The sequence below is a fragment of the Polypterus senegalus genome, chromosome 1 (assembly GCF_016835505.1).
Source record: "Polypterus senegalus isolate Bchr_013 chromosome 1, ASM1683550v1, whole genome shotgun sequence".
NCBI classification, from domain to species: Eukaryota; Metazoa; Chordata; class Cladistia; order Polypteriformes; family Polypteridae; genus Polypterus; species Polypterus senegalus.
The window spans coordinates 259,570,538-259,592,014 of record NC_053154.1 but is presented as its reverse complement, the minus strand read 5'-3'; the positions used below and the strand labels follow the sequence as shown (position 1 = coordinate 259,592,014).

The following is a 21,477-nucleotide window of genomic DNA, read 5'->3' as shown; positions in this document are numbered from 1 at the left end:
CTATGCTGTGAAGTTCAAGAAATTAATCATCAGTTCTCAAAATATATCAGACTCCCTGAGAGCTGGAGAAGTAAAAGCTGTGTTTGAACTTGTGGTGTCAATTAATGCAATGGCAATGACAATGAATGACTATAGAATTTAAAGAAAATTGTGATGCTTACCTCTGAGGTACCACTGTCATGTGAGGCAAACATAATGCAGTCACTTCAATACTGAGACAACAGGTAATACAAATTATGCAACAACAAAGAGTTATCCATGGGAGGATTTCAGCATTGATAATGCCTGGAGAGATGGGTCTTTAAATATGTTCCCCTAAGCAGTGTTTCTATTTTCTTCAAGAATGTTTAGTGCGTCCTTTGCGAAGTCAATTCAAAGAACTGGCAAATGCTTTAAAGGTGGATTGGAATGTTTTCCGTAAAAGAAAAAAGAAAACTCTGAATGATCTGGACATCTTGAGTGATGAAAAATGAGAAGTTACTGAACTGGCACAGCATGTTGACATTTGAGGTACATTCCACGTTTCTAGAGGAGAGTGTTAACACTGCTTCAGTCTGATGAATAGTAAATAAAGTCAAGAAAGGCAGAGGGTCATATAAACTTGGACAATGTGTGCAATCATCGAAAATGAAACAAACAAGAACAGAATATGGGGGTTAAGGTAGGCTACATGTAAAAATTAAGTATTAAGCTTCAATACAGTGATAATGGTATCAGTTTAAGCATTTTAGTATAATATACATGAAATAAATATGCATTGGCCAATATTAAACAGATTATTTCATGTTGTAAATGTGTGATTCTTATTTGTGTCTCATTTAGTATGATTTATAAAAACAAAGTTAATTACACTGTGTAAAAAAATGTTAAAATGTAATACTGTACACAAAATCTACTTCATAGTAATTTATTATTACAGTGACTACAGCTTGTAGGTTGTGCTGATCACATTTACATACTGGCTTCTCCCACGTGCTGAAGGTGCAATTCTGAGAAACTGATTTTACACAGTATGACTATAGTTGGTGACAGATTATGTACAACTTCAATAAAGATAGATTTTTTTCTGATACCACAAGATGTTTCCAGAGACACAAATCTTCTATTATGAGCATTAAATCTGAGGAGGTACAACCAAATTTAAAACCAAGTGCAGAATTACAGTCTATTCATATATAGAATTACGATCCTACAAAATAACATTTAGGTCTCCTAAAAGACATTCATTTAAAAAAATGAAATAATGGCTCATTAATAAATAAAAAGTCACACTACAGTTCAAAATATAATTTCATAAACACTGCTTGATGCATAGTAATTTAAATAAATATTAATCCCATTAAAAAGAGCAATGTTACATGCATTATCCAGAAATGTGTACTGTCATTCATTATATCCTGTATCTACATTATTCATTAAACACAACCAGACCCATTAGCCACCAAGTAGACTTTCTGTATAAGACACTAGTCTATCACAGGTCTAACATATACAATAAATATAGAAATGCCTGTAAACAAAAAGCAATCCTCTTTGCTTAAAAGAAAATCTGGAGTATCCAGAGGGGAAAAAACAGACAAAACTGATTCAAAGTTATGGGGCAGCAGCATTCACGAGGAGCTATCACGTCATCTTCATAGAGTAAAGAGGAGTAATTTTTTCAAAGCAACTTAACAGGGAAAATAAAATCTCTCTCAACTTAATTAGTGGTATTCACTCACCTCCTTTCTGATGGTTATTTCTAAGTTCTCCACTTTTACATCTTTTCCCAGACTATGCAAATTTTCATGCAGGTTCTCCTTTCGCCTCGGAGTATATGGCACAAAATCGTTTTCTGAATGTAAAAATAAAATGGGTTCCTCACGAATGCAGAAGAAGATGATTTCCTGTTATTTTAAAATAATTCAATGAAAAGGAACAGACGTTATATTTAGATAGACTGGTCAAAACATGCTATAAAGTACTGTAAATGATCATACAGATAAAAACAAAAAAAAAAGGTTAAAATGTTCACAAACTTTGTGACCCTGCAACTGTAGCATCTGAAGAACCTGCTTGAAGCCATTAAAGCTGGCTTGACCCATTCCAAATACAGGATAGCTGCCCTTAGTTTGCCTGAAGTTCGGGGCACCACAGCTCCCTGTAGTATTCAAAACATCCGCTTTGCTGTACACATCCTGCACCATGAAATACTGTCCCTGATAATCAGAAAAAAGTTGAGCATATTCAGTTATGTACATGTTGCTAAGAAAATATGTTAATGACAAAAACTAAAATTTCAAATAAAACATTTCATTTGTAGACTAGCACTGCTTTCAACAGATTATCCTGTATTTTTTATTTATTAGTATGTAACCACATTTAGTAAAAGGCACCTTATTGATGAAGTTTGTCCAGCCCTAAAAATATTTACAAGGAACATCCCAAAATACCCACAGTAAATATACTAAAAGTCCTGATGATTCCAAAACTTAATTCAGATTGGCTTATCTGGCTGTACTAAAATTATACAGCAAGTCATAAGGAGTATGGAGTAAAGTATAAATCTCGAAAGGTGTACCTCTTTCATGTACCTCTTTTCAATAATTCACTATAGCAAAACATGTTTCTATGTTGTGTAATATAAGGCCACTATTAGCATAATCTTTGTGTTCTCTTTACAGAGATTATGTTGAAATGATTCAGCCTTTACAGCCTTTCCTGATTACTCATACACTTCAAGTTATGCAAAATTCAAGGTACTGTTTCATTGCACAGATATATTTAGTCATTTCAACCAACCTTCCTCTACTCCAGTTTTGTAAGAATGAATGTCTTTGGGTTGTCATTCACAACAAAAGACAATATGTAAAACAAAGGTTTACTGAATCAAAGATAAATGTTGTCTTGCTCTAAAGTGTTTTCTTTAGGATTTCTTACTCACAATAATGTATTGATCCCATATATAGTCACTGCACATCACATTATATCTGTGCAGTTTTGGTTGCCATATTAAAAAAAGGGATATATCAGCTCTATAAAAAGTCTAGAGGCAAGCTAAAAAACGGCTTCCAGAACAGAGGGGCACAAATTAAAAAGACTGAAGGACTTCAATATTTTCAGTTTAAGCAAAAAAGACAGGGGCAACATGGAATTTTTTAAAATACATTAAGTGAATTGCAGTAGGATGGTACTATAACTTATTCAATCACCTTAATTAGTATTATTTACCATATATGGAAACAGTACACTCAAATAACATTACTATACAGTTGGTATCAACAGGTCATCCAATGTTTAGGATAAGATTTTGTGATACTAATAAAGCATAATGGAATTGACAGTCAACACGACTAACTGCTTTAACACAATTACCTGCACAAGGTAATGCTCAGGCATATTGTCTGAAATTCGCCCAACAGTATAATTTGCTTTGAGGATATCATCATGGATCTGAAATTCTTCTCTACAGTTATACCTAAAATTAAAAAGAGATACGTCAAGGTGACTAATACTTTGCATACAATAAAATCCATTTTCAAATATCCAAATTTTACAATAAGTTAACCTTCTATATTATATAAAGACAAAGCAAAACAAACAATTTTGTCATATTATTAATACATTACTATGAATGCACACTCATTTGAAAAAAACGATTTTTAATACTGTTGCTTAACATTTTTCCAGGGATGATCTGCAAAGCACAAAAATGTAAAAAGTGCCACGGAAATTACTTTTTTCTACCAATACTTACGTGATAACTACAGGTGCAACTTTGTTGGTAATAATGGACTTGGCCTTGTTATTGTGAATGTTGACTGTCTGAAAGGAGTTAACACTCAGTGACCGTCGACTGTCCGCCATCCCGTTGCCATGGACAATTTCACATGGAGGTGCTACAGAGACCATCTGCTGGGCTGCACTAGCAGTTGTACCCATAATCCACACAGAGCTGCAAAGAATATTATATGTAATTAATGGTGGCATGGAGGAGGAGAGAGCCCATGAAAAACAAACATCTTCAAACAGAAATAATGTACCATAAGAATAAAGAACAAAGCAAATATGAAATATGGAACACCATCAAGGATATCAAGTGAGCATATAAGCTCTGGGTGAATATTCACTATACATATGCATCAGACCGATGCCATTAACAAGAAACAGAGGGTCAGCATAATTGTTTTTTGAAAACTTGTGATAAAGAAATTTGCTTCTGTGTTTCTATTGACATATGCCAAATACTTTTTTCTTTTAACATTCATAACATTTTTGCAGTGTAGGCATAATAAAATGCTAAACGTTGATCACATTTTTTTCTGAACTGGCATAAACTCTGTTGTCACTGTTAGAATTCCACATGTGGTGCAGATACAATGCAAGAATTGCAGGGTCAGTTTGCAAAACAAGGTATCACTTTTTGTATTGTGCTGTTCGGAGTGAAAATTGTCTGGCCAGAACACCATCTTCCATTTTTTTAATCACTCTTGCTTTTTTAAGATGTGCCAAAGCTAAAAAAAAGTACGACTGGCTTTTCATAATACAGTAAAGCAGCATAGACACTAAAAAATAGCAGGATCACATATCTAGCCAGACGTTACACTCAGTCTTCTAAGAACAAGAAAAGCATTGACTCTCTGTGTCCATTGTATTAACGCAATGAATTAAAAGTATTATTCAGAGAACATGAATTTTTACATACATAATTGTAATCTTTATTTAAAGTGCTATTATTGCTAGACTGGCTTATTTGAAACATAACTTTGCTCAAATGTCAGGATATTACTACATATTAATTCTACAGAACTATATTTGCGTTGTACTTCAGATGAACTCAAAAAAATGAAATAAACAACATTACATGTAATGGTCAAGGAGTTAATATTTAAAATAAAATTAACCAGATGTAAAACTTACAAGAAAACAGACTTATGAAATTATAATGTGAACTAACTGCATTGATAACATCAAACTTACAGTAAAAAAAACGAAAATCAAAACAGCTCAGAAAACATATCAAATGTGAAGTTATTCATAAAGACTGTTCCATATCACAATATTCTTCAATAGCTAAATAAAGAGATGTGAAAAATATCAACAGTTCAAATCATAATCCATTACTGTATGTTATAAACTAACACTTCTTAGCTATTCAGAGTTCTTAATCTACATTTTCAAAAACGTTCGTAGGAAATGTGTAAACAAAAACAGCATTTTAAATTATTGGCAGATTTGTAACTCCCCAGTATAAACCTCGTTTTCTCTCACAGTGGAGAAAGACAGTTGACCCATAAATATTTGTTTTTAATTTAATTAAAAATTAAACACTAAACAAATAATGTCAGATTAATTTAAATATAATTAATTTTAAAAAGTTCAATCCGAAAGACTTAAGATAAAAACAAGTAACTTGTGTGGTTTATGCTTACTGCTTTTAATATAGACTAGCAAAATACCCGCGCTTCGCAGTGGCAAAGTACTGCCTTAAAATTTTTATTAAGAAGAAAATTAAACCTTTTTAAACTGAGGGAAAATATAACAATAATTATTCATTAAGGATCTCTTTGTATACCACATTGTCAGTTCGGCTCTCCGGTTGTAATATGACCAAGTTATGAGCTGAGCTTACTCTTGAGCATGCAACATACAATTTGCCATGTGAAAAGTAATCTTGTCTCAAATCTCACAGCTTGGATTGCTGCTGTCATAATCGGTTTGAGTTTCAATTACGACAATATTTGCAGGACTTGTGTTGAAGTGACATTCGTCATCAGTCAACCGGTTTCATCGATAACTTCACATCCAGCTTTTGAGAGTTTAAACATTCATAAACATCAAAGTGTCCACTACTTAAATCGTCACCTGTGAATCTAAGATATTTAAGAGGCATTGGCAGTTGTCGAAAGGTGTAAAATATTTGGCCATTTCGGTACACTTGAAAGCGACAACTGAACAATTCACCGGCAGCCATCAACTCACATGCAGAACCATAGGTGAAGGGCTTAAGCATTTCACTCTTATAGTGCTCCTGTGTAGTATAATTATCTCCTGTACCATCATCAGTCCACACCTTGAACCTGTCCCAGTCATTCAATACATAAGACACAATGTTCCTCTGGATATCAAGAGTGAGCCTGATATGGCAGTGCAATATGTAACAATGAGAATGGAAAAGGCAGGTGCCATCTCCAGGCATGGAAACCACTCGGTAAGTGACAGTTCTTTGATCGATGGTGATCACCTCGATAGACATGTTAATGGGGGTACGGTTGGAACGATAAAAGAAATGGGTACCTGAACAATGTAAAGTAAGTCTAAAATACCTACACAATAACTATAAACGTAATAAACGAACAATAAAAGAGCGGAGAAGCCATGGATTAAATAAAAAGGCTGTAGTTATCAGCAGAGAGACGTGAATCCCGTGGCGAAGCAAGGAAGGGAATGTAGAGACCGGAGCAACAGATGGCCTTATATAGGCAGGCAGCCAACAACGTGGGAGGCGTTGGGATGGGGGACCCAACGCCACCTCACACGGTGACCGAGCTGCAGGCTATGGACGTATATATGTACATAAGTAGGATTCAGTTAGCGTTGGGAACCCGTGTACCAAATTTCTTGAAGATGGGCCCATAAGTAACAAAGACCGTTGAAAAGTTCAATATGTCGGCCGACAGTGGCATCATACCACCGAAATAAGTATGTACATTTGTTTCGGTTAGTGCAGGGAAGCAGCCTACCAAATTTCGTGAAGATGGGGCCATAAATAAGAAGGTTCAACATGGCGGACGTTGTCGACCGTTATGACAGTTACGTGTAGAATTTCGAAATGAAACCTGCTTACGTTTTTTAAGTAAGCTGTAAGGAATGAGCCTGCCAAATTTCAGCCGTCTACCTACACGGGAAGTTGGAGAATTAGTGATTAGTGAGTGAGTGAGTCAGTCAGTCAGTGAGTGAGGGCTTCTGTTTTAATTTTACATGCTTCCACTGGGATCTCTCATTAGAAAACATAATGTTAATTTTCATTTGTATGCAGATGAAACCCAGTTATACCTTTCTTTTAGATCAAATGAAGTTTCTCCAATGTTGTCTTTAATTAGTTGTGTTAATGAATTAAAGGAGTGGACGGATGAGAACTACCTATCTTTAAACACCGATAAAACAGGCATGTTAATTATTGGAGGGAATGACACCGATAGCATGTCATTTAAAGCGCACATTACAAAGTTGTCCAAATCATATTTCTTCCATCTTAAAAATATTGGGAAATTAAGGCGCTTTTTCTGCATTTATTTCTAGCAGGATTAACTACTGCAATGCTGTGTTCACTGGATGTTCAAACTGTTTTTTATACAGCCTTCAGTTAATCCAAAATGCTGCTGCAAGAATTATTACAAGAACAAGAAAATACAAAAACATAACTCCAGTTCTTAAATCCTTACACTAGCTCCAGGTTAAGTTTAGGGTAGATTTCAATATCCTCCTTTTTAAAATATAGATCCTCTAATGGCCAAGGTCCGACTTACTTGTCTGAACTTATCATGACTTACAAACCAGAGCGTACTTTTAAGATCTCAAGATGCTGGTCTGCTTATGATTCCAAGGATTAATAAAATAACAGTGGGAGGTCGAGCTTTTAGTTACAGGGACCCTAAACGGTGGAATGGTCTGCCTGCTACTATAAGAGATGCCCCTTCGGTCTCATCTTTCAAATCCCAGCTGAAGACTCACTACTTCAGTTTAGCATATCCTGACTAGAGCTGCTGACTAACTGTACAGACTGTATCACTGTTGTTGATCATTAGCAATAAAACATAAGTAACATGATAGTTATAATTTGCTACTAACCCTCACCTATTCTGTTTCTCTTCTCAGTACTCAAATGTGGCACTTGGTGCCACTGCCCACCTGCCAAGTGGTTTTGCCTGCCTAAGGTAAAGTCATCTCTGAGTTAGGATCACAGGAATCATCAGGTAGAGGGGTCCTTTCATTGGATTGGCTCGCCCAGTGCTATCCCAGCTGAGGAATGGAATTGGAGGAGGCAGCTTGATGGCTGAGGTCTCCAAATCCAAATCATACGTGATATGTGATATCATCTACTGTTAAATTCTGCTCTGTACTCTGTAATATTTTTAATTTACTGTTATACTGTATTGAGGATTACTTGTGTTTTGTTCTGTGTATTGTATTGTATCGACCCCCTTCTCTTTGACACCCACTACACGCTCAACCTACCTCGAATGGGGTCTCTCTTTGAACTGCCTTTCCCAAGGTTTCTTCCATTTTTTTTTCCGAACTAGGTTTTTTTTTTTTTGGGAGTTTTTTCCTTGTCTTCTTAGAGAGTCAAGGCTGGGGGGCTGTCAAGAGGCAGGGCCAGGTAAAACCCATTGCGGCACTCTTTGTGTGATTTTGGGTTATACAAAAACAAACTGTATTGCATTGTATTGTACTTTGGCTTCTTATTAGTTTTCCAGCTTATGTATTAATCCATGTGCCTTTAAGCAGTAAACAGTTGAAAATCTGAAAATTCTTATCATGCTTTAGTATACTTCAGTTAAGTTTAAGGACTCAATGAAGAAAACTCCACACATTAAATACAAACTGATGTCTATTGTTATTGAATTACATGTTTAATCAGCAAATTTTAAATTTAAAAAGTTTAAGATTTATTATATTTCACATTGTAAATATGTGTAATTTTTCTCTTGGAGCAGCATAGTGATACAGTGGTTAATGCTACTGAATCACAGCTACTCACTCTTCGGTTCAAATCTAATGAACCTGACAAGCATGTTTTTGTGATGCAGAAGGAAAAGTTGAGTACCCAGAGAAAAACTTGTAAAGACTCAATCATAAAGTGCAAACTTAATACATACAGGACATACTCAGGCCAGGATTGAAGTTCAGGCCTAGTCCAATCATAAGAACAGGATGGTACCATTTAGTTAACCATTTTTCATTTATTTGTCTTGGTTTAAGCAAATAATAATGTTAAATAATAAAACAACATAGAACTTGCTAACACTACCCATATATAGTATATATCACTAGCTCTGTTGCCCATCTAAGACGGGTTGAATCTAAATAGTCAATGTACTGTAGTCCTCAGTATATTTAACATTAACATTTGCAGTGCACTGTCTATTGGAATATACTTTGCAATGCATCCTCTTTAATAAAACCCCTGTGTGCGTCCAGGGTGTCCGTGTGTGTGTGTCTTCTGGTGAAGTGCGCATGCGCGGGGCAGCGCCGCACACGTCACCGTGGACGTACACACACTGGAAGCTGGGCACACAGTGAATGGCCTAGCCGTGGCTGCGCATGATAAGCAAATAAAGGACATCATTGCTGGGGAGAGTGCTGGATGGGTAGTAACGGCCGCGCACATAAAATCAGTTGCTGGGGAAACAAGACATACAGTAATCAGCTGCACGCCAGCACGGATTCAAATACTTGCTGCGGAGCTGAACACTACTGGCTTGGGAGACGCCACAGGCTACATCAGCTGCTGCATGCCACACATTAAATTACTTGCTGGGGAGATGCCACAGGCACGATTATCAGCTGCATGCCTCACATTACATCAGTTGTTGGTGAGACTCTGCTGATTGCCAACTGTTGTGACAGAAAATTAAAGGCATATTACGGACATCAAAGCCAGTATTACTGTCAGAGAATATCTAATGTTTATGCACTACTGTTCTAGCGCCCGTTATTGTAACAGGTTTAATGTCTAGTGGATTAATAAAATACATGACATTTTTATTCCAACAGATGGTACATCAAAAACATTAGCATTGCTTCTACAAATTCCAAATGGCATATGGCACTGCAACCAGAGTGACACACAGACACATGAGCAGTTTTTAAAGTACAGTCTAAATTTGGTATTTTCATGAAGGCTGTGTTCAAAATCTTCAACAAGAGTTCATTTGTATTGAGAACAGGGGAATGTAATGGTCATGTTATATGGATTATATTGCTGTCTTCATCTTCAAACAATTCATTCACAATTTGCACCTTGAGGATGATGGAATTTAACACTGGAAGACTCCACTACCCTTTGGATAACAGAGGGTGAAAGTGGGCACTCCAAGAAGGACTGGACTGGACTTGTGTTTTGTGAAATCAGACAAATTAATCATCAACACAAACATACAGTAAAAATTTTAACAGTAATCTTGATTACTCAGCAGTGCATAGACAACCAGTTTAACACAAACACAATCAGACATGTCAGTCAAGTAAGTGTCAAGTACTTACATTTATGCATCTTCGTTCATGTCCAGTTTGTTAGGTACATCCCATAAAATGAGAATTCATTTTCTGTCTGTCTGACTGTCCATCTTTCTGTTTGCACAAAACAACTCTGATCCCAGTAGACCAATTTACTTCCTTCAAGGATATTTCTCAAGAAAGCTTGTCTTTTGTTGTGTTATCTTGAATACAAATGTTTGTAAGACCTAGATTATGGATTAATTTACTCATTCAGTACATGTGTAATTTCAACTTGTACATTTTCATCTTTTGTACGTCTGATGCCATTTGATCCCCAAAACAAGTTACTTATATGCATTCAGAGCTGCAAGCATGGAAGTAAACCCACCTGTTCTTTTGGAAGTGTGCAAAGGGATGGATTTTGAGTCTCCATCAAGCATGTTATCCTTAAAAAAATATTTAATAAACAAAAATGGCAAACCTCTGTTTTTGATGAAGAAAACAACCAAAAATTAAGAAGTATGCATGGCTTAACATTCAGGTACATTCTCAGACTTAACTGTTTTGAAAGTTGAAAGTGTTTTAATAAAATTTTCCAATATCATGTATTTAAAACAAAGTCCAAATAGATCTTCAGAAATCTGTCCACTAGGAACAGAGTTGTTTAATGCAAAAAGATGGACAGCCAGACACGGCAATCACATTATATGCAAATAAATCTAAAAATGCTCCAACAATCAAAAATAGTTAACTCCCTGTTTGCACCAGAATGTTACGCCATGCATGTATTTTCTAACTTGTTACTTGTTAAGAATAAGGGGAAGAATAACTCGTCAGGTGAGTTTTTCACTTTCACGGTAGTCGAATGCTGCTTGTGTACCTGACACATCTTTTCCTCCAAAGATACATTTTATCTTTTATTTAGTTATAACAAGGTGTTCATGCACTAAAGTGGACCAGAGTATACCTCTCTGTTAATATCTTACTGTTGTTCATGAAATGTCCTGCTCCTGCCTTAAGCATAAACAGTCAAATTACTTGTTTGGTTTCTACACACAGACATCACAGTCTAGGATTTTATGCTGTTATCCACAGTTAGCCTCAGCTGAAGAAGTGACTTCCAAGCCATATGCTGTCATTTTATGCCATCAATGTGCCAGATTATGAAGTGGAGATTAGCCTCCCCGCTGAACCATATCTTTCTAGACTGAGTTTTGGCACCTCCATTTACTGCTTTTGCACCTTCCATAGATTCATTTTATGCTGATGTTTATGTACCTTTTAATATATCATTATGATGGTCATGTCACTACAACACTACCTTGCTGTTTGTTTTCCTTGTTGACATCACTATTTTGTTCTAATTTTGCATGGCCATCATGGTGATGTTTATGCTGATGGTATTTGTTGCTAGTATTGTGATCAGAACGTTACCATTTAGCATAAATTTACCATAAACTCCTTATTCAAAAGTGCCTTACACACAGTGTTGCAAGTACTTTATTCATGGATTCAAAAAACAAAACAAACATCTTCTGTAGTATAGTTAGGTGAAAACAAATCTAGAGAGCAATAGGACCACTTTGTCCTTGCTATATCCAAACTTCTCTGCATTGGGCTTTTTAAAACCAGTTCCATAGTCTTCTCTCTGGTATTTCGACTTTTTGCTTATCCCTGACTTTGTCCCTGTTCAGTTGTGCATTTTGGAACATTCCTAAATATTATAAGAAACTAAAACATGCTTCAAATAAAACTTTAGTTCTAGGACATTTAAATGCTACATTCATTACGACTTTGGTATTTGTGGTCAACTTGTGTCAAGTTGCAGATCACTGCCTGCTTCAGTCACATTTGGTCTGTTTCCCAATCATATTATCCTTCTTTCATCTCCTTGAGATCATAGCTTAAATCTAAACAAGCTCCAAAAGACTGACGATGAGAGCAAAAAGATAGGAAAGGAAGAAATTATGTACCTTGAAGCCATGGAGAGGCTGCAGATAACTCACTGTTTTACTTACTTACTTATGTGGAAACTCTACCAATGACAGCTGCTTTTGAACAGACAGGCACACAGAGCAGGAAAAGTAGTGGAAAGTGATAAGCTATATTATTTTCAGTCTCCTTTTATTGTCATAAACATAGCTCAGAAACGCAGACTTTGTATTACTAGAAAAAAAAAAGTGTCACATCAAAGTGCACATACAGTATTTGGAAAGCTGTAAAGCTTTTCTTCTACACTTGGACTGCTGCCCTTTCATTTTAAAACATAATTTCCAGTGGCAAATTAACACACACCTTGATTATGTCGAAATAACTTTGACTTGAAAAATGAAAAAAATTATCCTTTAATGTGAAAAGTTGCATTACATTTACTTCAAAAAACTACATCAGCAATTAAGAAACTGAAGATGCTCTGGTCTAGGGCTTTGCATTAAAATGAAAAAAAAAAAAATGAACACTTTGCAGAAAGAAATCCTTATAAGGCAGAATATAAAAACAGCATGTGGCATTGTACAAATGTCACTCACACTCCATATTCAGATTTCAGCAGACTGCCAACTTTGAATAAACAGTCAGAAAACAAAAGAACTAAAAATAATTTTTATCATCTAGGAGGAAGGCTCTAGTAGCTGCAGGATACATCTGTCTATAGTATTACTAATATGCGGAAGGATGCAAATGCTCCTTATTCTCCAGTACAATTTCTCTTACCAACCACAACTTCTCCCCCCTAACACAAATGTAAAACTGGCCAAGGTGAGCTGTGATCCTCTACACTTTAAGGAGCTGACCCTGGTAAAGAAAGAGAATATTTTTAAGTAGCTCTACTGCAAGACTACTCCAGAAAATAATAGCATAAGATCAAGTTTACCACCAAAGCATGTGTGACAATACCAAGAGGAAATTTTTTTTTGAACAAATACCATAGTATGCAGTCTGGCTGTTTTTTTTTTTATTTACTGCTTCAATATAACAGCTGCTCATTCGATGCAGGAATTTTGGAATTGGAAGAATAAACCATTTTTATCAGGAGAAATGATGAACATATCTTTCCATCTACCCCTTTTCTAAAAACAGAAGTCATCAGTAATTCAAATAAAATTTCCATACTGTGTAACCTTACAGTGCAAAGTTCTTTATCTTTCATTTGATAAGTCCTGTAAATTCAGTAAAGTGAAGCCAAAATGATCTTGTTTTATTTTAGATGAATTAGTTTATTTAATTCATTTTTTAATATTTCAACACATACAGCATTGAATGTAACATATTGAAGCCCATCAGGTTTTTTTCTATATTCTATTGTGTTAAAGCATGGGACAATAATGTATGTACTGTAACTGAGATTTTTTACAATGGAAAACAAAAAGTAAATTAATTAAAAATTAAAAAGAACAAATAATTAGTAGCATAATTATTCACTCCCAGAGTAAGTCTTTTTAAAATTACTATATAAGTTCTTTATATATCATATGTACATACATATATATACATATACACACACATATATATATAAATATATATATATATACTATATATATATATGTATATATATATATATACTATATATATATATATATATATATATATATATATATATATATATATATATATATATATATACAGATATATATATATATATATATATATATATATATATATATATATATATATATATATATATATATATATATATATATATATATATATATATCCATCCATCCATTTTCTAACCCGCTGAATCCAAATACAGGGTCACGGGGGTCTGCTAGAGCCAATCCCAGCCAACACAGGGCACAAGGCAGGAACCAATCCTGGGCAGGGTGCCAACCCACCGCAGGACACACATATATATATATATATATATATATATATATATATATATATATATATATATATATATATATATATATATATATATATATACACATACATATATATATATATATATATATATATATATATATATACGCACATATACACAGTACACATTTATTTATATATAAAGTGCTCTTGGCTCAGCTTTCAGGGCAAATTACAGGGCATATGTAGTTCCATAAGAGGTGCAGGAAGAATTTTCAAGATAACTTTTGAGCCAAGTTCAAAACAGTCACACCCACAATCACAGATACAGACCTCCCTGCAATGTAATGTGTAATAAGAAAATGGGCTACAAGAACAGATAAAATCTTCATTGTTGAAAACCACAGAACACCTCATAGTTTGAAATACTTACCAATAACTATTCTTGTTAGATCAAAATATTATAACAGAAAAAAGCTCCTTTAACTTTATTTTAAATATGTTGCAGGAAGTGTTTTGTTTTCCTAAAAATACTTGCCATCTGTGCCTCCACCCACCTGACCACAAAGAAAAACAAATAATTTTATCAGGCCTACTGTATAGACTAAGAGCACCAAAAGGAGACCTAGTTATACAGTATTTATATTGGATGTGTTACCATTATTGAATATTTGGCTGACAGCTGTATTTACAGTGACTTAAGATACAGTGCAACTGTTTATTTATTTACTAACAAATGGAGACTGGGCATGGTTACACAGGGCGCAAGGGGTGGTAACTGAACAGGCAACTATAGGAAAACTGGACTCACTGACCATAAGCTTGCATTTCGTGACCATCAAAAGGCCTATTCCAAGTCCCTAAAAGATGTGCAAGGCCAATTTTATTCAAATCAGGTAAATAAAAATATAGGAAACTCAAAGCAGTTGTTTACTACAATAAATCAACTTATGGAACCACAGCAGCCATCTTTCACAAACGCCAGTTACTAAGGAGCATTGTAACAGCTTTATTGAGTTTTTTAGATCAAAAATCTATAACATTCACTCCTTAATGCCTGGACCATATGCTCCGCCTATGCCTGCTTCAAATCCATCAACTGGGAATATGCCATCTTTCCCACATTTCACGGAGGTTTCCAGCAGCTACATTGGTGGAATTGTGCAAGGAATGAAACCATCATCCTGCACATTGGATCCTATTCCGACAGTTCTGCTTAAGTCATTTATCCCCATTGTCAGTCCAACTATTACAAAGTTAGCCAATCTCTCGCTACAAACTGGCCATATGCCACCATCTCTCATTCGCCCACTGCTGAAGAAGCCCTCATTAGATCCTGAGGTTCTTGCAAACTACAGGCCAATCTCAAACCTGACGTTTTTGTCAAAGATTATAGAAAAGACAGTTGCCCTTCAACTCCAGAGTCATCTTACATGTAATAACCTGTTTGAAAAGTTCCAGTCAGGTTTTCGTTCAGCCCACAGCACGGAAACAGCACTGCTCAGGGTGACAAACGATCTACTGATGGCAGCTGATGCAAGCTCACCATCCCTGCTTATTCTTCTGGACTTGTCAGCGGCCTTCGAAACAGTCGATCATTCCATCCTCCTGGATCGTCTTCATCACACAGCTGGACTCTCGGGAACTGCATTACGGTGGTTCCAGTCCTACCAGTCTGGCAGGACTGAACAGGTCTCATTGGGAGATTATTCCTCCAGATTGTCCACTGTCTTATGTGGGGTCCCGCAGGGGTCAGTTCTCGGTCCTATCCTGTTCACCATCTATATGTTACCTCTTGGGCATGTCATTGCCAGACACGGACTATCTTTTCATTGTTATGCCGACGACACGCAGCTCTACATTAAAACTGCCTCAAACCCTTCAGAGGCCACATTACACCTTACTACATGCCTGGAGGAGAAAAAGGCTTGGAAGAACAGCAATTTTCTACAGCTGAATAGCAATAAAACTGAGGGATTCCTTGTTGGCACCCCCCACCAGATTCATTCTTTTCCAATACTCCAGTTCACTTTTGACAGCCAGGTCATTACTCTTTCTTCCTCAGTCACTAATCTGGGGGTTCGGTTTGATCCACAGTTGACCTTCAGTGACCACATAAAACATGTGTGTAAGGCATCGTTTTACCAATTACGAAAAATCTCCAAACTCCACCCCCTCTTAACCCTCCCAGATGCAGAGAAACCTGTCCATGCCTTTATCTCCTCAAGGCTGGACTACTGCAATGGACTTTTTGCGGGTATTCATACCAAGGACATACAAAAGCTTCAATATATCCAAAACAGTGCTGCAAGAATCCTACTAAGAGTAAGGAAATTTGAACATATTACTCTCATCCTCAAATCAATTCATTGGCTCCCTGTTTCCTCCCGGATTGAGTACAAAATTCTTCTATTAACCCATAAACGTATCTATGGCCAGGCACCTTCTTACCTTCAAGATTTGATTCACTTACAAACTTCCAATCGGATCCTCAGATCATCTCGCAGCATGCAGCTTCAGACTCCCCTTACTAAGCTCCGTACTATGGGGGATCGAGCTTTTTGCTCTGCTGCCCCACAGCTCTGGAATCAGCTCCCTGCTGAACTGAGAACTACACAAAACCTGGACACTTTTAAAGCAAATTTGAAGACTTTTTTATTTAGGAAAGCATATAACTGCTGAGATTGTACATCTAATCTAGTCTTTTAAACTTTTTAAACTTTGTGGTTATTGCTCTTGTTGTAGCACTTTGAGATTTTGTCAATGGAAAGTGTGTTATAAATAAAATCTATTATTATTATTATTATTAACTATAATCTTTATTATCTAGTGCCTTATTCACTAAACCTTGGTGCTTAAGGGCAATGTTGAAACATTCATCCATCCATCATCCAACCCACTATATCCTAACCACAGGGTCTGCTGGAGCCATCCCAGCCAACAAACCAACCCCAGGCAGGGCGCGCACACACACACCCACACACCAAGCACACACTAGGGACAATGTAGAATCGGCAATCGCCTGCACCCGAAACCGGAGCACCCAGAGGAAATCCACGCAGACACGGGGAGAACAAGCAAACTCCACGCAGGGAGGACCCGGGAAGCGAACCCGGGTCCCCTAATGGTGAGGCAGCAACTCTACCCACTGTGTCACATTGTTGAAACATTCACAATTGAAAGATGGGTCATATACAGTGCATCCAGAAAATATTCACAGTGCAGCACAGTGAAACATGGTGGTGGCAGCATCATGCTGTGGGGATGTTTTTCAGCGGCAGGAACTAGGAGACTAGTCAGGATAAAGAGAAGGATGACTGCAGCAATGTACAAAGACATCCTGGATGGAAACCTGCTCCAGAGCGCTCTTGACCTCAGGCGGAGTGATGGTTCATCTTTCAGCAGGACAATGACCCTAAGCACACAGCCTAGATATCAAAGGAGAGGCTTCAGGACAACTCTGTGAATGTCATTGAGTGGCCCAGCCAGAGCCCAGACTTGAATTCGATTGAACATCTCTGGAGAGATCTTAAAATGGCTGTGCACCGATGCTTCCCATCCAACTTGATGGAGCTTGAGAGGTGCTGCAAAGAGGAATGGGGGAAACTGGCCAAGGATAGGTGTGCCAAGCTTGTGGCATCATATTCAAAAAGACTTCAGGCTGTAATTGCTGCCAACGGTGCATCAACAAAGTATTGAGCAAAGGCTGTGAATACTTATGTATATGTGATTTCTCAGTTTTTTTATTTGTAATAAATTTGCAAAAACCTCAAGTAAACTTTTTTCACATTGTCATTATGGGGTGTTGTGTGTAGAATTCTGAGGAAAAAAATTATATTAATCCATTTTGCAATAAGGCTGTCACATAACAAAATGTGAAAAAAGTGATGCGCTGTGAATACTTTCCGGATGCACTGTATCATCAGAAAACAACACAAGGCTACACTGAAACAAAGTGAAGGCCATTTCTACCAAGTGAGAAATGCCAACCACAAACAAAAGTGGAACTTGTGAATATGGGATGTGCAGACTAGTTGGAGATTTTGGCAGGCCCAAATTCTCATACTGGAAAAACAATTATCAACAGTCTCAATTTCCAAGGTAAGTTTTAATACTTTAACTACAGTTGAATTCATAGCCAGTGGACAGTTTCAAAAATTCCAAAAATTTTCAACAGATTTCCAGTGTACAAATTTCTGGGTAAAGATAATGAATTATACAGGTCAGGTTGGGGAGCATGCACTTGTACAGCATGTTGCCACATCCACCACATGATGAAACAGCTCAGGATCCTGGTTGGCAACCGCTGAGACTGACATGTGGTCCAGTCCCACTCCCCAGAAATGACAATCTACCTGCAACAGCCATGTTTTATGTGGGCGCCCCAACAATGAGGATCCTGTGAGCCGGCTCACCCTCAGGGAATCACACCACATGGCCACAGTGCCATAGCTGAAGCTCTCTCACAACACAAGTAATGTGGCTCATTTGGGACTCCATGACAAACTGCTCATTCGACATAAAGTCAAACCAATGATACCCAAGGATTCTCCAGAGAGACACAGTACTAAAGGAGCCCTAGTTTTCATCTCAGGTCACTGGAACACATCCATGTCTCTCAACCATATAGTAAAACAGGAATCTGTGTGCAATTATACATAAGTTGAAAAAAATGTTAATTGGTCCTCTAATACTGAGTGCCTGTATATGCGTGAGTAAGATCTACAGAGGGCGGTAACCCCATCCAGGGTTGATTCCTGTCTTGTATCCAATACTGGTGGGTTACGTAATCCTGGCCTCACTGTGCATGGCCCAGCTTTCTCCAGTCATCAATGGACGTACAGTGACGCACTAACTGTAGCCAAGAATGCACACTGTGACAGAATAACAGAAAATGGTCAAGATAACCCAAGGACTTTGATCTCTGTGGTTAATGAGCTATTTCAATTTCCATCTGGCTCAATCATTTTTTCCACTGAAGACTGTGAACAATTTCTATGATTTTTCCATGATAAAATTACAAACTTAAATAATTCAACTACTGCAATTCCATCCTCTTTATATATTTTTCCATGTCTTCCATCTCCACTTACTACTGACCTGTTCTGTAAGATGAGTCCTACTACATAAGCAATGAACTCCATCCCCAATGCACTTCTCAAATTCTGCATTCATATCATGATCCTGAATGTTATTACATCCATAATAAATACATCCCTTGATACTAGCACTGTGCTGGCTACAGTGGAAATCGCTTCTGTAAATCCAGCATTAAAAAAGCATCAATGTCTTGATGCTGACAATCTGAACAATTTTCAGCCCATCTCTCATTTAACTTTTCTGTCTAAAGTTCTTGAGTATGTTGTAGCTTTTCCAATCATTCTCAGTGATTACGTAATTGGACCTCCTTCTTCTGCTAGAAATCTTGGTGTCATTTTGGATTCCTCTCTTTATTATTCAATCCATATAAAGCACATTATGAAATGTTCTTACTTCCAACCCCATAGCATTTCCCATGTTACTCATTCCTCTCCTTTTCTAATGCTGAGAAACTTCTCACATCCAGCACTGACTACTATAATTCCATACTGGCAGGTGACCTTGCTAATCTTTTACCACAACTTCAGTTGGTTCAAAACTCTTACACATGCCCTGAACAGCAGGCAGATAACACCCATCCACCTCTGGCTTCAGTGGCTTCCTGTGTTTAATAGAAATGAATATAAAGATCTAGTAAGAACCTTTACAGCTTTAAATAGCCTTGTACCGGACTGTTTCAGTAACTTTCTATATTTTTAAGGTCATGTTCACCCATTAATGTCCACTGATTCTGCCAGTCTGGTTGTGCGCCACTCTAACCTGTGACTTATGGGTGACATAGCCTTCAGCTCTATAGCGTCCAGACTTTGGAACAATCACCCTAAATTAATTAGATCAGCTGACTCAATTCATATAATTAAAAAAACAACTTAAAACTCATTTGTTCAAAGGGGCATTTAACTTACAGGTGCTCATGATTTGCATTTATATCACAAATGATTTTATTTGCTAGGGTTTTCTTTTAGTATTAGATATATTTGGTATTTTTATTTAGGTGTACTGTCTCTCATTTTAATTCAGGCATGAGTTTCCTGTACACTGAGTGTTTATGTAGATAGTATTTGCTTCCAATATAATATATGGCCTGTTCTTCATTTCGCATTTCTGTTAAGTGCTTTGAGCATTGGAAAGGTGCTACATATTGTACATCAAATGCACAATTTTTGTTATTATGATGATAATGATTAATCAGATCCCTGAACTGTGTAAAAAATAAACTTCTGGTTGACTTAGATCACTCATTGGACATATTTATTTTGCCTACTGTACATAAAAAAAGTGTACTGGCAAAATGAAGTTAATGATTGCTGAGAACTGTAATACAATACAATACAATACAATACAAAACTATTCAAGATATTTCATTTAACTTTACACGCTTTTCACTGCAATTAAAGCAGTAGAAATATTTCAAAGCTATGCAATTTCTATGAGTTATAAGCAGCAAATAATTTGGAAAACATTTTAGTTGACTTGCCACAGGAAAGACTGCTCTGCCATTCAAAATAAACGGGAACTGTTCTTTCCTCTAAAGTTTAAAGATTAGCCTCAGCTTCCTGACCTCAGCTGTTTTGTCACTATGAAGTCTGCAGAAGAAAAGACAAATTTCTTCCATTAGTGCAGATGGTTCAGCATGTGAACCAGTCCATGCTCACTTGTCAAAGACAAACAGATCCAAGTGATCAACCAGCCAGTGTCAAAAACCACAGCAGGAGAAGCTTTCTGAACTTTTACAGCATTACACATCTTATACATGTGAAGACGGCTAGATAAGAATCACCATCAGAATATAAAAATGGTAACAAAATAAGTAGTGGTTGCAGATGTAAGCTAGTGAAATAGCTGCATCCAGTGTTACTATTAGTGAGTGGACAATAGATCGTTGCTGAGTCATGCAGATCAAGCTCAACATCAATAAATAAATCATAATTTCAGTGGGATTACCAGCTTTGTTTCTTGTATGTCAGCTTCACTGTGCTTTGTGAAAGACTGGGTTGACAAAATGAATAAACTGCAGACTTCTTCTTCAATTTTAGATCTTATGTAGTTATATTTTCTTCTAATTAAAGTAGCCCTCGTTTTTAAATATTCTACTGTAGTGACACTTATTCAGATGTGCTCCCTGCACCTTTCTGCCCAAATTTACTGTTAATGAGCATGTAAGTGAAAAATTCTTTCCAAAAAGATTCTTTTGTTCTTTAATGTGATGATACCATCCAGTGAAATGCATTTTAAAAACTTGAAACACGTGTTTCTTACAGGAGGGTGAAGAAATAGAGGTATTCTGCTCCATTTTAGTTTACAGCACATCTCTTGTAAACATTTCAGCCGAAATCTGAAAGCTGAGGGAAGTGTGTTGTTAGGGATAGGAAACAG

At 36.6% G+C, this 21,477-nt stretch overlaps 1 protein-coding gene across 3 annotated transcripts in view; it reads right to left on the bottom strand.

Moving 5' to 3' along the window:
• The window catches only part of LOC120541300 (paladin-like), a 237,715-nt gene that overhangs the window by 111,532 nt on the left and 104,706 nt on the right, over positions 1–21,477 (bottom strand). For all 3 annotated transcript variants that reach the window (XM_039772806.1, XM_039772813.1, XM_039772797.1), the window contains exons 2-5: positions 3,737–3,934; positions 3,355–3,457; positions 2,019–2,198; positions 1,722–1,886 (exon numbers count right to left, since the gene is read on the bottom strand). In XM_039772806.1, coding sequence (XP_039628740.1) covers positions 1,722–1,886; positions 2,019–2,198; positions 3,355–3,457; positions 3,737–3,921 — 633 coding nt within the window. In that variant the 5' untranslated portion in view covers positions 3,922–3,934. The remainder of the gene's footprint in view (positions 1–1,721; positions 1,887–2,018; positions 2,199–3,354; positions 3,458–3,736; positions 3,935–21,477) is intronic.